Source organism: Rattus norvegicus, chromosome 1 (assembly GCF_036323735.1).
Source record: "Rattus norvegicus strain BN/NHsdMcwi chromosome 1, GRCr8, whole genome shotgun sequence".
Lineage (NCBI taxonomy): Eukaryota > Metazoa > Chordata > Mammalia > Rodentia > Muridae > Rattus > Rattus norvegicus.
Window position 1 is genome coordinate 182,193,023 of NC_086019.1, and position 12,964 is coordinate 182,205,986.

At 50.5% G+C, this 12,964-nt stretch overlaps 1 protein-coding gene across 4 annotated transcripts in view; it reads right to left on the minus strand.

Moving 5' to 3' along the window:
- Nucleotides 1-2,805, minus strand: part of Syt17 (synaptotagmin 17) — a 66,337-nt gene extending 63,532 nt beyond the window's left edge. Inside the window, exon 1 of one of the 4 annotated variants that reach the window (XM_017588770.3) lies at nucleotides 2,667-2,805. Coding sequence is in view for 2 of the 4 variants with exons in the window: in XM_039092421.2 (XP_038948349.1) it covers nucleotides 2,667-2,681 (15 nt within the window). In the remaining 2 variants the exon portion in view is untranslated. The remainder of the gene's footprint in view (nucleotides 1-2,666) is intronic. The other 3 variants (XM_039092421.2, XM_063278991.1, NM_138849.2) reach the window with 3 other exon arrangements.
- Between the last annotated feature and the right edge of the window lie 10,159 nt (nucleotides 2,806-12,964).

Sequence of the window (12,964 nt, forward strand, 5' to 3'; positions counted from 1 at the left end):
TAATCACAGATCCCTCCAAAGCTCAAACTCAGTCGAGCACAAAGGCGGTGGGCCACAGAGTGTATGAACTAGTGAGCTGTGAAGGAGGTGGGCTCTGAGTCTGGGTCATTCATTCCTTTGGATGAGACAGGACCACGCTGTATGGCTCCCAACCTCAAAGGAACACTCTGTGGCTTCTGAGACAAGGTGGTTTGTCCTGGGCACTAAGAATCACCCTGGCAGGTGCAAGCAGTAAAACCTGCCCTGGGGCTAGCATGAAAAAGGGCTTAAAGATGTTTGACATAAGCTGAGCATAGCATTGAGTGTGCCCATCATCCTGGCTCCAGGAGTCTGAGGCAGGGAGGTTGTGAATTTGAGGCCAGCCTGGACTAAATAAAACAAAACAAACAAAAAACAAGCGAGGGCTGTGGGATGGCTCACTGTAAAGGTCTTATCATCGAACCCAAAGATCTGAGTTAAGTCCCCAGGACCCACCAGATGGAAGGAGAGAACTGACTCCCAAAGGTGTTCTGTCACACACACATGTCACACACACAGTCCTCCAGGTTCCCCCAACCCCGCAGAGTGAGAATTTTGATGTAAAGTATTACTTTCCAACCATCTATGGCATTCTAGCAATTTCTAGGTGTGTTCTCAGGATTTGGGTGGTCGAAAGAGATCCGTTTAGCCTTTTATACGGCCATGGTGAACCCAGAAAAGCCGCCATAAGCTTCCTCTATGACACCCAGCTTCTTCAAAGCTCAGGTGCAAGATGGGGACCCAGAAGCAACCCAAGGTGGGGGCAAAGGGGACAGAAAAGAAGCCCCAAGTCCAGGGCCCCATTCTGCCTTATCACATCCTCTGGGCTCACTCTTCTGATACCAGTGGAGACCTGATTCAAGCCAGGAATCATGAAGAGAAAACCCCAGGCACACAGAAGGAACAGAGGAAACACAGAGGTCAGCAGACTCCAGCTCACTCAAACCAGCCCCACCATTGGCTGGTACACAATCTTCAAACAGAGAAGACTCCTGCATTTCCAGACGTTCAGAAAGTATCTGAAACTCATTGACCAAAATACACCAAAGCTTTGTGGGTGCATAGCCATGTCCACTCTCTGACCTCCTTTTGTGCTTGCTTTTTTTACTGTTTTCCCAATTGAAAAACTGTGACCAAAGAAAAAGAATATTACTCTCTGTGTGCTGTAAAAGTTCAAAGGCTTTTCTCTAAGAGGGAAGCCAGGACTATTGAGATGTTTGATTTAAACATCTTCCTCCCGGTCTACAGTTTAGATCCCACCTTGACCGTTAAGTAGCAGTGTGGCCTTGACAAATGACTTAACTTCTCTGTGCTGACATATTGTTTAGGTAGCTGAATGCTGTGACCTACTGCTGTAATCCCAGCATCAGAAGACAGAGGCAGGGGAATCACAGGCTAGCCTGGGCTACATAGCAAAGATCCTGCCTCAGAAAAAGAAAATGTATAATTCAATGAAGAACCATAAAAGCCAGTCTCACTGTTCTATGCTCACTCTCTTGGGCATCAGAGGGGGCAAGGACTGCTACCTATGTCCTCAATGCTGGTCCATAATTGGTGTCAGCCAAGTGTTGATGAATGACTATTGAATACATATGCCAACAACTTTCAGGACACAGATGTACAGTAAGTGTGACCTTCATTGAACTTGAAACCAGAACCTAGGTAATCCATGAAAAGGCACATCATTCCGGGGGATCAAAGCTAGAGGAGGAGAGGGTCTGGTTCCACCAGGTGACAGACCATCTGAAGAACTGGAACAAGGGAGCAGAAGAGTTGGGGGGTGGGGTCCCCACTCTGCTCCTGGGAGCCACTCTGCTCCTCTCCCCTAGGGGCAAGCAGCCTTAGAAGCCCGAAGCTCTTCTGGGTCTGTTTGCCAGGTGGGGTGGAAGTCTGACCGTGTGACCTTGGAGTGACCTGTCATTACTTCACAATTTGTAAAGAAACTGGTTTCTTTGCCAATCAACACAGTTCATCCCCACCCTCTAAAGGAGTGGCGGGCGGAGTGGGGGTGCGGGTACTTGGTATTTCTCCTGGTTCTGGGAGTCTTGTGGGCGCTCTGTGGGAGGCATGGGGGGCTGTCCTGCATTCTCAGACAGAGTAACCGTCCCTACTTCCCTCACCAGTGTGCTCTGGCCTCTGGATGTCCCCACCCCTCTGCACCCAGCGCCCGGGCGAACGATGTCCTTGTCCCTCCAGGTCTGAACAGCTGCCTCCAGCTGGCTCCACCGACCAATTAGCCCGAGCCGTCACCACGGCAACGGGCGCTGGCGGGCCGGGTGGCTGGCATGCCCCGGGCCGCCCTCCCGCTGCCCCTCCTCTCGGGTGGGTACCAGGGGGCCCGGAGATGGTGAGTTACAAAGTCACCCAGCGGTCTCCCCTCCCAAGGAGGCAAGTGCGAGGGTGCAGGTCCTACGCAGGGCCCTCCATACCGAAATCTGGGGTCCCCTGCCCAGCTCCAGAACACGCACAGGTGCCTGCTCTGGGGCACCCGTTGTTTTGTTGTTTTTTTTGTGTGTGTGTGTTTTGTTTTTATTTTTTCCAGTAAGTTTGTGGGAGCTGGGTTGTGCACACTCCCGCGGCGCGCGCTCCCAGCGGAGGGGGCGCGGTCCCCGGTATTCCCTGGCCGTCGCCCCCAGCCACCGTCCTACCTGGATGTACGCCATCTTCGCCCGCGCTCACTCACTCCGGCCCGGGCATGGCGTCGCCACAGCCCCTTTGCCCTCGCCGGTCCGGCGAGGTGGCACGGCCAGCCAGCAAGACATCAGTGGGCGGCCGGGTGGCCCCAGACGTGACTGGCGTGGCTGATGAGCGGCGCCCGCCCCTCCGCCGACCGCCCCGTCCTTGCCCAGCCCTGCGGGGCCGCCTCCCTGGAGCGCAGAACCTGGATGCCCAAGGTCCTCCGGTTCGGTCTCTGGTGGGCCGGCACTGACACCCCAACCTTGGAGTGCTTCCTGGTTGCAAAAAAGCTGGGGCGCCTGGCCAGGGAGCCCGGGGCGAGCCGCGGGGACTGCGGCGACCCCGGCGCAGGCGGGGCCGGCGACGCTGGGGCCCGAGCGCGGGAGGCGGGGGAGGGGATTGGGACCTCAAAGGGGTGGATGGGGGCGGTGCCCGGGTCAGTGCTGCGGGCAGGCAATAGAGTGGCACCTATCCCTCCCTGATCGACAGCAGGGTTTTCGGGCGACTGCGAGGCGGAGGCGACACCGCGCTGCTGGCTGTGGGGTCTGGAGTTGGAGGATCCCCTCCAACCCGCCCTCTCCCTGAGCGGCTTGGCGAAAGTTTTATACCAGCCGCACCCGACGCGCCTAGAACCCGGCTGTAGAGTGTGTAGAGGCTGAAGGGCAGGAGCCACCTATTTAGGGTGGACCTGGCAGCCACCCCCCCCCCAGGACAGTGCTGTGGCAGGGGGATGCTCATCCTCGCTGGGCTCTGCGTGGGCCCCTTTACCCTAACCCGCCCGACTGACCAGGACGCAACAGGTCTAGCGCAGGGCGGCCGCGCAGCGCCACCTAGCGTTTGGCTGCGCCTGGGGGCGTGACTCGGCCCGATGGCAGCTGGGTCCAGTGACCCGGTCCTGTCGTCGCGGTTTGGCTTCTTCTGCCGGCCCTTCGGGGTGGGCCCCAGCACTGGAAGATCCACTAGCACATCTCCCAGCTCAGGGTCTCCATCGCAAGGTCACCGAGTTTGGCGCAACCCTCCAGCAAAGGACGTGAAGTGGAACGTGGTCCTCCTTAGGTTTCTATTTTTCCATGCCGGGCAGCTGGTGTCGCTGCTCACCAGTTCATCAAGCTTGTCATTTCAATCTCTTGGCGTCCTGCCTTTTCACCATTAAAAATGGGGTCCAATTTCTGCCTAGCCTAGCTTCTAGGGGAGATAAGCGAGTTAAAAAAAAACACAAATAATTAAGTATGTAATGTACACGAGGAAAAATCTGGCATTTGGGAGTACGACATTTGTAGCACAGCATCCGACATGTTGAATAACTCATCCGCTGAGCCATCACCTTCATCAGAGCAGCTGTTCTATTTGCAAGGGAACCCGAGGTAGGGCTTGTTGACTGGTAGCCTTCCCTCAAAGTGGGATGAGTGGGGAGGGTCGGGGAACCCTCGCTTAGATGCTGGCTACTCCCTCCTGCACCTCCCAGTCATGTAGGTAACTCTGCCCTAATTGAGTGAACCCTCTCTCTGAGATGCTAGAGCATAGATATATAGAGACAGACTGTGGAAGGTTAGTTGAAGCGATTTGGGTTGGGGGAATAACCTTCATATACGCAGCTGAAGGAAAGAGAGTTGTTATTCCCTCCGCGGTGCAGCTGCTTTAGGGGTCACCCACGCTCCTGTAAGTAAACCATAGGTTTCTGTGGACTAGCTCTTTGTTTTGACTTTGGAACCCTTTGGATAAAGTGTTTGTTTGCCTTGGGAAAGAACACATTGAGGGTGAACAATGGGCCTAGCAAATCCGTGTTCCCAGAGCACCACTCCAGTACTTTACCCCACTCCCTATATCTCTACAGAGCCCAGAGCAGGGTAGGCCCTGGGCAAAGTGTCTGTGTGATGCTGCACATTCTGTCTCCTGCTCTGGGATAGCTCCTACTCACAGATTCATGAGGAGACTAAGGTGCAGAGAGGTAAGACCACCCTTACCCCAAGGACTGGCTTCCCTAGTCACAGTTGGCAGGCTTAACCACATTGACATATCTACCTGTCGTTATTCAGTGTTTCCCTTGTGGGGGAGGGGGCTTCATAGAGGAAGGGTACTTGGAGAGATGGGAGGGAGTTAGAGGAGTTCGCTAGGAGTTTCTCTAAATATTAATATCTAACTTAAATTATTATTATTAAAATTTGAGGTCAACTCTCACTATGTAGCCCAGGTTAGCCTCAGACTCTGGATCATACTGTCCCCACCTCAAAGTGTGGGTTTACAAGCATGCAAAGTGTGCCCTGCTAACCTAAGCTCATTTCCATACCCATCTTCCAACACGGCACACATTCAACATTTCGATTTTCAGATAAATTTGAGTAGACTCCTTTACTGTCTATCTACTTAGTTGTAGGGGGGAAATGGAGGCTTGTAGAGGTAAAGAAACTTGTCAAGAGGGTACACAGAATCCAGGGGTTAGGATCCAGATTCAGGAGGCTAAAACTTAAGCCCTAGGCACTATGGGATGCTTGGTCCTAGGGGGAAGAGAGATGAACATCTTGGAGCAAACTTAAGACATTGATATCTCTTTCATCTGGCTCCGTCTCCCCTCTGCTTTCTCCCTTGCCCTCTGCTCTACCTGCCTTCTCCCCTGCCATCCTCTTTCTCATCACCATCCCTTCCCTCCCTTCTGTAGGTAAGGTCCCACTGTGTACCCCAGGCTTGCCTCAAACTATTCATAAAGCCAAGGCTGTCCTTGAACTCTCCACTTTCCTGCCTCTCCCTCTGGAGGGCTGAGATCACAAGTGTGCACCAGCACACTTGGCCCCTGGTCCCTTCATCTCTTAAGATTTGAAGTCTGTGAGAATATTAAGCACCTCCAATAAGGAAATAAGTGTTTATTTGGTGTGGGCATCATAGAATCTGCTAATCTACTTCTGTCATTATGTCTTGGTTGTATGCAACGTACCTAGAACAATGGGGGCTTAATAAATGTTTAGGTGCTTGCTGAGTGAGTAAATGTAAATGTTTATTACACTGGGGTGCTGAGCACATCACACCGATCCTTGTTTAGTCTCTGTTGGAATTCTGAAAAACTGCTACAGTTGATCTATCTCCCTTTCATAAGTGAGAAGGCTGAAGTATTAGATTGGAGGGCAATATGAGTTACGCAAAGTAAAGAAGGGGTAACAGGCCAGCTGCTCATGGCCGCCCCATCCTCAGATGAAATAGTCAACCAGAGGTCAGCTTAAGGCCTTCAACAGATGAGTGTTTGAGGTCACTCTAAGACAGGACTCCAGGGGCAGTGGCCTTTTGATCATCTGTCCCTCACAGCTACCTGCAGCCCAGCTCTGAGATGTCACCTGGATTCAGACCAAGCTTCTGTCTGTTTCTTTGAGGCAGATGACACCTTTGCTTTGATGGACAAACAGAACTGCATGTGACTTGTGGAGTGACAAGGGAAAACCCCAGGGGTACAGAGAAGGGGTTCTGATCAAGAGTGCTGAGGTTCAGAGATGGTTTCTTGAGGGACTGTCGTTAAACCAAGCCTTGCAGACAGGGGGATTGTTCTAAAGGCCATTGGTTCTTGATTTCAAGGATCTATGGAGAAGTGTCCCTGGGGCCTGTGGACTTAGAAAGGAAGAGTTACGTTTCCATTCTCACTCAGTCCTGCCAAATCCTATTATTTACATTCATAAGGCTGGCCACAAACCAGAAGAACACATTCTCTGACCAAGGGGACACCTGTAGCCTTGGGCTGTTTTCTGACTGCTGTAGACACTTGAAGGTCCACTTACACTTTTAAATAATTTTCTTTTTTATAAAACTTATTTATTTATTGTGTGTATATATGATGTATGTGTGGGAGGGAGGGAGCAGGCATTATGTACTGAAGGAGGCATGCAGAGGTCAGAGGACAACTTTCAAGCATCTATTCTTTCCTTCCTCCACGTGGTTCCAGGGATGGAACTGACATCGTCAGGCCGAGTAGCCAATGCCTGTATATCCAGAGAGCCCATGTTCGGACTCTTTATAGCTTGCAAATTGCAGTCATTAGCAGGCCCACCAGCATATCTTCGCATTGAGTGTATCAATAAATAAGCATATATAAGTTGGGTTTGATGGCACACGACTATAATACCGAACACTCAAGAGACGGAGGCAAGGGAATTTGGCATTCCAGGCCAGCCTGTGCTACGCGGTGATACCCTGATTCAAAATCCAGAAGCTGACTACAGTCTACTTATTTGTCTCTATACTCACAGGTAAGTACAGGTCCCACTCCTCAGCAGGGAAAGTCTCCCTGCAGTAGACAGACAGCATTACAAAAACCCCACAACCAATCAAAACGCACCGTTGTGACGCTCAGCCCCAGTGGGTACGTGTACAGAACAACTCCTACACCTAAGGCTCAGAGAACTTTGTGGATGAGGGGGTGGGAAGAACCAGAGGATCAGGGAGCTTGATGTGATTGTGTCTCCCGGGAATGGCAGAAGCCACATCCATAAGTCTTGCCACTGTGACTGCCTCAACATACACAGAACAGTGACAACAGCCACGCTAAAGGGGACAAGGAAAGACCACGAGGCCCCAATCCACACAGTAAACGGTAGGTAGCTAGGGAATGCTGAGAGCAGGAAAAATATTCTTCCCCAGGGAAGAGAACACCAGTTGGTTATCCAACACCCAGTGGTCAGCCCTGGAAACATACATATGAGTAACATTATACAGACCAAGCAGGTTACATTTAAGGATGTTATGTATACATGTAAGCATGTAACAATGAAAAGAGAGGTCGCGAATTTGAGTGGGAGCAAGGAGGGGTAAATGGGAGGGTTTGGATACAGGAAAAAGATGGGAGAGATGATGTAATTATAATCCCCAAAATTAAAGAGCATAAAATAAATAAAATCTAGGAGAAAGAGAAGGAAGATAAACGTTACTCATATTTCAATTTGTTTAAATATTTTGCTGACTGCGCACCCAAGTAGTTAATTTCTCTGCTCTGTGATGTACTGTGCTCTATATTTATGAAAGCATTCTCCTAAATTCAGTCTTCAGGCTTTCATGGACTGGCGGTGGTCCAGTGGTGCAAGGGATAAAACCTCCACCTCCCCCAAAGGCAGCAGGTGCATGGCTTTAGCTGGGAGAGTAGGAACTGCAAACAGTTCTCAGACTGCAGTGAGGCCAATGGGCTTCAGCTAGTGGAGAGGCCAAAGGTCACGCAGTCTCCTGTCACTTCATGAAGGAGAAGGGGGGCAGCATGATAGGAAAGATTTTTTGGCAGGTGTGTGTGTCTGTCTGTCTTTGTGTCTTTGTGTCTGTCTGTCTGTCTCTCAGCATAGAGTAAACAAGCCTGAAGTCGGGAAGCCAGAGGGAAGTTGCTTACAACCCAGGCAAGGTGACACAATGTTGCACTAAATGACTGTAGAGAACAGCAGTGATGGCCCAGCTCTGACAGCCATGGGAAGCAGGGGAGGGGAGGGCAGGCCAGCTGGGAAGAAGGAGTCTTATCATTCCATGTGTGGAATATCCAATACATGTTTCCTGAAGTTCCTAACAGAGGCCAAATTCAATCCCATTTAAGCATAAAAGAACACATGGGCTCCTTAGCTGGGAAGTCCAAGGGCGGATTCTCCAGAGACAGTTGGAATCAGGGGTAACCTAACAGCCAGGGAATCTCTACGGCTATCACACTTAAACTTCTTTCAGAATGTTTCTCCCCTAGGGTAGATTTGCTTCCTGAGGCAAAAGAAAAAAGAAAATGGTCCTTGGCTTACATTTTTATGTTTGTGGTCCCAAGAGACACTTTATGTCACATATAATGGTCCTGCTTTGGTCCCTTACTGAGCCAGAGGACCCAGTACACTTGCTAGAATAAGACCGGGCAGACAGCCAGACATGAGTGGCTTCACAAGCTATTGTCTGATGAGGACCACATAGGTGGCTGGAGAGGCTGGCTTTCTAAGAAAAAGATGCTGGAGACGAAACATTGGTCCCACCCTGAGGTAGCCGTGGCCCTTCTAGGCCAGAGAGAAGCATAGATGTTTCTGGAATTCTGTCCCTCCTAATGCAGTGTCTCTGGGAACTGGTATCCAGATCCTCTGGTGGTGCCTCTGCCATTTCCAGCTCTTAAGATGAACCAGCCATCTTCTTAGAGCACCAGGCCCTGGGAGGGAGAGGCATGCACATAATAACAGTCTCCAGAAGGGAACTAGGGGTGGGAATGCCGTCTCCCGCCCTTAGTCTACCTGTTATCATGCAAAAGTGCCCGGATGGCAGAAACAGCTGTTGCCACCCATCGGGCCATGCAGCTTCTGGTTTAGTGACTATCAGTTCTGGCCATTCTCACTGATGAAACCTGTTGCCTACGTCCTTTTAATTCTATGGCATATAAAACATATCCTTCCCATTCCATCTCACCTTTCTCGGTATCCCTCCCGGGGCTGTGTTTCTACCCAGAATGCCTGGGTAGTAAGGAGGCTCAAAGCTAATTAAACAGTCTGAAATGGGGTCCCCAGACCTCAAGCTATGCTACATACTCATCAGAGTTCTTCTGGTCCCCATCGTTGCCAGGGGCAAGAGCTCTGTGTTGCCTATCTAATGGTTTATGACCAGGGTCAAGTCATTTCACCTCTGTGAACCTCGGTTTTCTGCGTCTGCAAAATGAGTATTATATGCTCTGGTGCCCATGCTGAAGAGAACTCTAGCCTCTTAGGAAAAATCCACAAACCATAGACTAGACGCATAGTTCAGGAGTCGTTCCCTTTCCTTCCCCCCAAAGCATGCATTTGGCCTGGGGCCTCTTGTTTTATTTTATGCTTGGGAAGGTGGAGTGTTGAGGAGGAAGGAGGGACCATGTGGAGGTTGAAATCCCAGCCGCTATCATTAGCTAGCCTGCCTGCAAGTCACACTACTCACCTCTCCCTAGCCGTGAGACCCAGGGTGCATTTCTCTGTGGGCCTCAGCCTCCTCCTCAGTGAATAAGGTCAAAACCAATGCTTCATGGCCGGGAGCACTCTCCCTGATGGCTGCATACAGTAACTGTATTTACCCCATAGCACTGTACCAGCCCTCAGGAGGTTCTCAGTAAATGCAACCACTACTCGATTTTTTATTCTCAAAGTATATGGGCTGGAGATACAGCTCTGTGACAGAGCATGCCCCTAGAGGTGTGAGGTACACACACACATCCACACACATACATACATGCACACACAGGCATACACTCACACATAAACTCACATGAACAAACACGCATACACAGCCATGCACACACAGATACATACTCACACATGAACTCACATGAACAAACACACACACACACAGCCATGCACACACACACATACATGCACACACAGGCACGCACTCACACATGAACAAACACACACACACAGCTGTGCACACACACACACATGAGCTCACATGAACACAGACACACACATGCACACACAGGCACACACTCACACATGAACTCACATGAACAAACACACACACAGCCATGCACACACACATACATGCACACACAGGCACACACTCACACATGAACTCACATGAACAAACACACACAGCCATGCACACACACATACATGCACACACACATACATGCACACACACATGAACTCACATGAACACAGACATATACATGCACACACAAGCACACACTCACACATGAACTCACATGAACAAACACACATACACCAGAAAAGTCCCTATCCATGTGAGTGACCCCACTAGTTGCTCACCCTGAGTAGTTTTTCCTCTTTGATCAAAGCATGGCTGAAATGACAGAGCTACCCCAGAAACAGGTTATTCATAAGCTGGACTGTACAGCAGGGGGTAAAACCCCATTAAACTCCCTCTTCCCCCTTTTCCCAAACTCACTTGGACACTTGGATGCAGTAGGTTTAGGGGCAGAGTCTGGGGACGCCCGGTTCCCACCAAATTTCCAGAGGATGCTTATGGAAGCAGGCGCTACAAAGTCTAGCCTTCGCCTTAGCATCTCTGTGATACCCCTGTACTTCCCAACTAGAAGGGTGCTGTCCAACAGCCAGGCTGCCTCTGAGTGATGGTCACTCGTTGGCTGTCAGCTCAGAGGAGGCGATGGCACGGGAGCCGGGCATGTTCCTGCTGCTCGTCAGCTCTGAGGACATTTGACTCACCCGTGCTGCTTGACCTCCTGCTGGTCCCTGCCACCTACCAGACATCGCTTCATCTTGCATGCTGTCTGCTGGCGGCTCCCTTAAAGATCTCGATTAGGTGAAGAAGTCTGATGGTCTCGTCTTCATCGACCCCTGGAACCCTGACACTGGCTCAAGACTGAGGCTGGTAACTACAGTCAGACAAATCCTCTCCACCTCATGATTCAGAAAAGGATAGCTAATGATGCAGTTTTCAAAAAGGAAAATCTGAGGGCGACTTAATAACAGCCTGTACATATGAAGGGGTATCTTCAGGGGGCGGGTGACCACCTGTTCTCTCTCTCTCTCTCTCTCTCTCTCTCTCTCTCTCTCTCTCTCTCTCTCACCTCAGCTAGGAAGAATGGAGAACTGTACAAATATAAGAGAATGCTGGGGTTGGCATAGACATGACCATACAGACGTAGCTTCAAGGGACAGCACATAAACTCTGCTTTCCTGGCTAAGGATGAAAAACCAGCTTTGGATCTGCTGTGGGGTTTCTCCAAGAGGCAGGAAGAGGATTTGAGACCGGGAGTGACTTGCAGATGAGAATGGCACTGGCACCATAGTTAGCCCTGCTTTTCTGTGTCCTGAGAACCACAGAAATTCTCCTCTTTCCTTTCTTCTCCTGTGTCCCTTCCCCTCCTCTCATTCCCCTCCCTTCCCTGTCCTTCCCCTCCCCTTTCCCCTTCCTCCCTTCCTTTCACTTTTGGTTTTTGGTTTTTCAAGACAGGGTTTCTCTGTGTAGCCCTGGCTGTCCTGAAACTTTCTCTGTAGACCAGGCTGGCCTCAAATTCAAAGATCTACCTGCCTCTACCTCCCAACTGCTGGGATCAAAGGTGTGTGCCACCAGACTTGGCTATCATGTTGATTTGCAAGGGCCTGTTCTCTCGACCTGTATCTGAAGCAGCATCTGAGTGAGGGATAGCATCCTCACCAGGGGTGGCTAATCCTTCCATGCTGGATGAGATGCCCTGGGCACTGGGCATGTACTGTACTGCACATGCAGGAGGTTCTGATGCTGGCCCCAGCTGGAGGGCCTCTTGCTTCATGATGCAGTTCTTACTTGGAATTTCCCATTCAGGAGACTGGGGGCAGGGTCTTCCATCTGCTCCTGCATTTCTAGCAAGCTCTACGGGGCATATCCAACTTTTTCCACACTGCAACACTATGCTATCACATTGCAGAGAAATCTCAAACTCTTTGCCTGGTGAGATGGCTTAGTGGTGGAAGCACTTGCTGTATAAACTTGAAGTCCAGAGTCTAACCTCTGGGACTCACATGACAGAAGGACTTAATTGACTTGCCCTCTACCTTCTCATGTGCACCATGGGGGATGTGCATGCTTGCGTGCACACACATATTAATTCACTTAAAATGGTTTTTAAAATAGGACGGCCCCCAGGGTTACACTGCTGGGAGTTGCTGAGACCTTTGGGAGGTGGGAACCTAATGGGGTGTTGTTGGAGATTGGTGCTGATGCTTTGAATCTGCATGCCCAGATGCTGAAGGTCCTTGTCCCCAGTTGGTTTTTAATCTATCAATAAAGATGCCAGCAGCCGATGGCTGGGCATGGGGCCGGATACTGAGAGTTGTACAGGTAGGGTGCAGGTGAAATGGGAATCACCTGGACTGGGGTAAGAAGGGGATGCAGTAGTGGCAGGAGATAAACCCAGCCAGTCATGGGAGTTTTGGAGTAAGTGGTTATGGGCCACTTCCCTGATTGGGCCTAGGGTAGCAGGGGAAGGTTTAGGAGTGCCCAGCATTTTAATTTAGCCAAGGCATTTTAAAATTAATTGTTGTTGTTGTTGTTGTTGTTGTTGTTGTTGTTGTGTGTGTGTGTGTGTGTGTGTGTGTGTGTGTGTGTTTCCATTTGTAGATCTGAGATAGCTTCTGAGTGGGTCCATGTGTGTGACTCGCTGGGAGCACAGAGTGGTGCAGTCAAGAACTACAACAGGGTGTGCTCTTGGAGGAGATGGTGCTCTTCCTTTTTTCCTGTTCTTTCTTCCTTCCTGGCTTTGAAGCAAGTGGGTTTGTTCTGCCATACTGAAGTGCTACCTTACCTCAGCCCAGAGGAACCAGTTGAACATAAGCTTCCTCCATTTCTATATAGCTCGGGGGTCTCATGC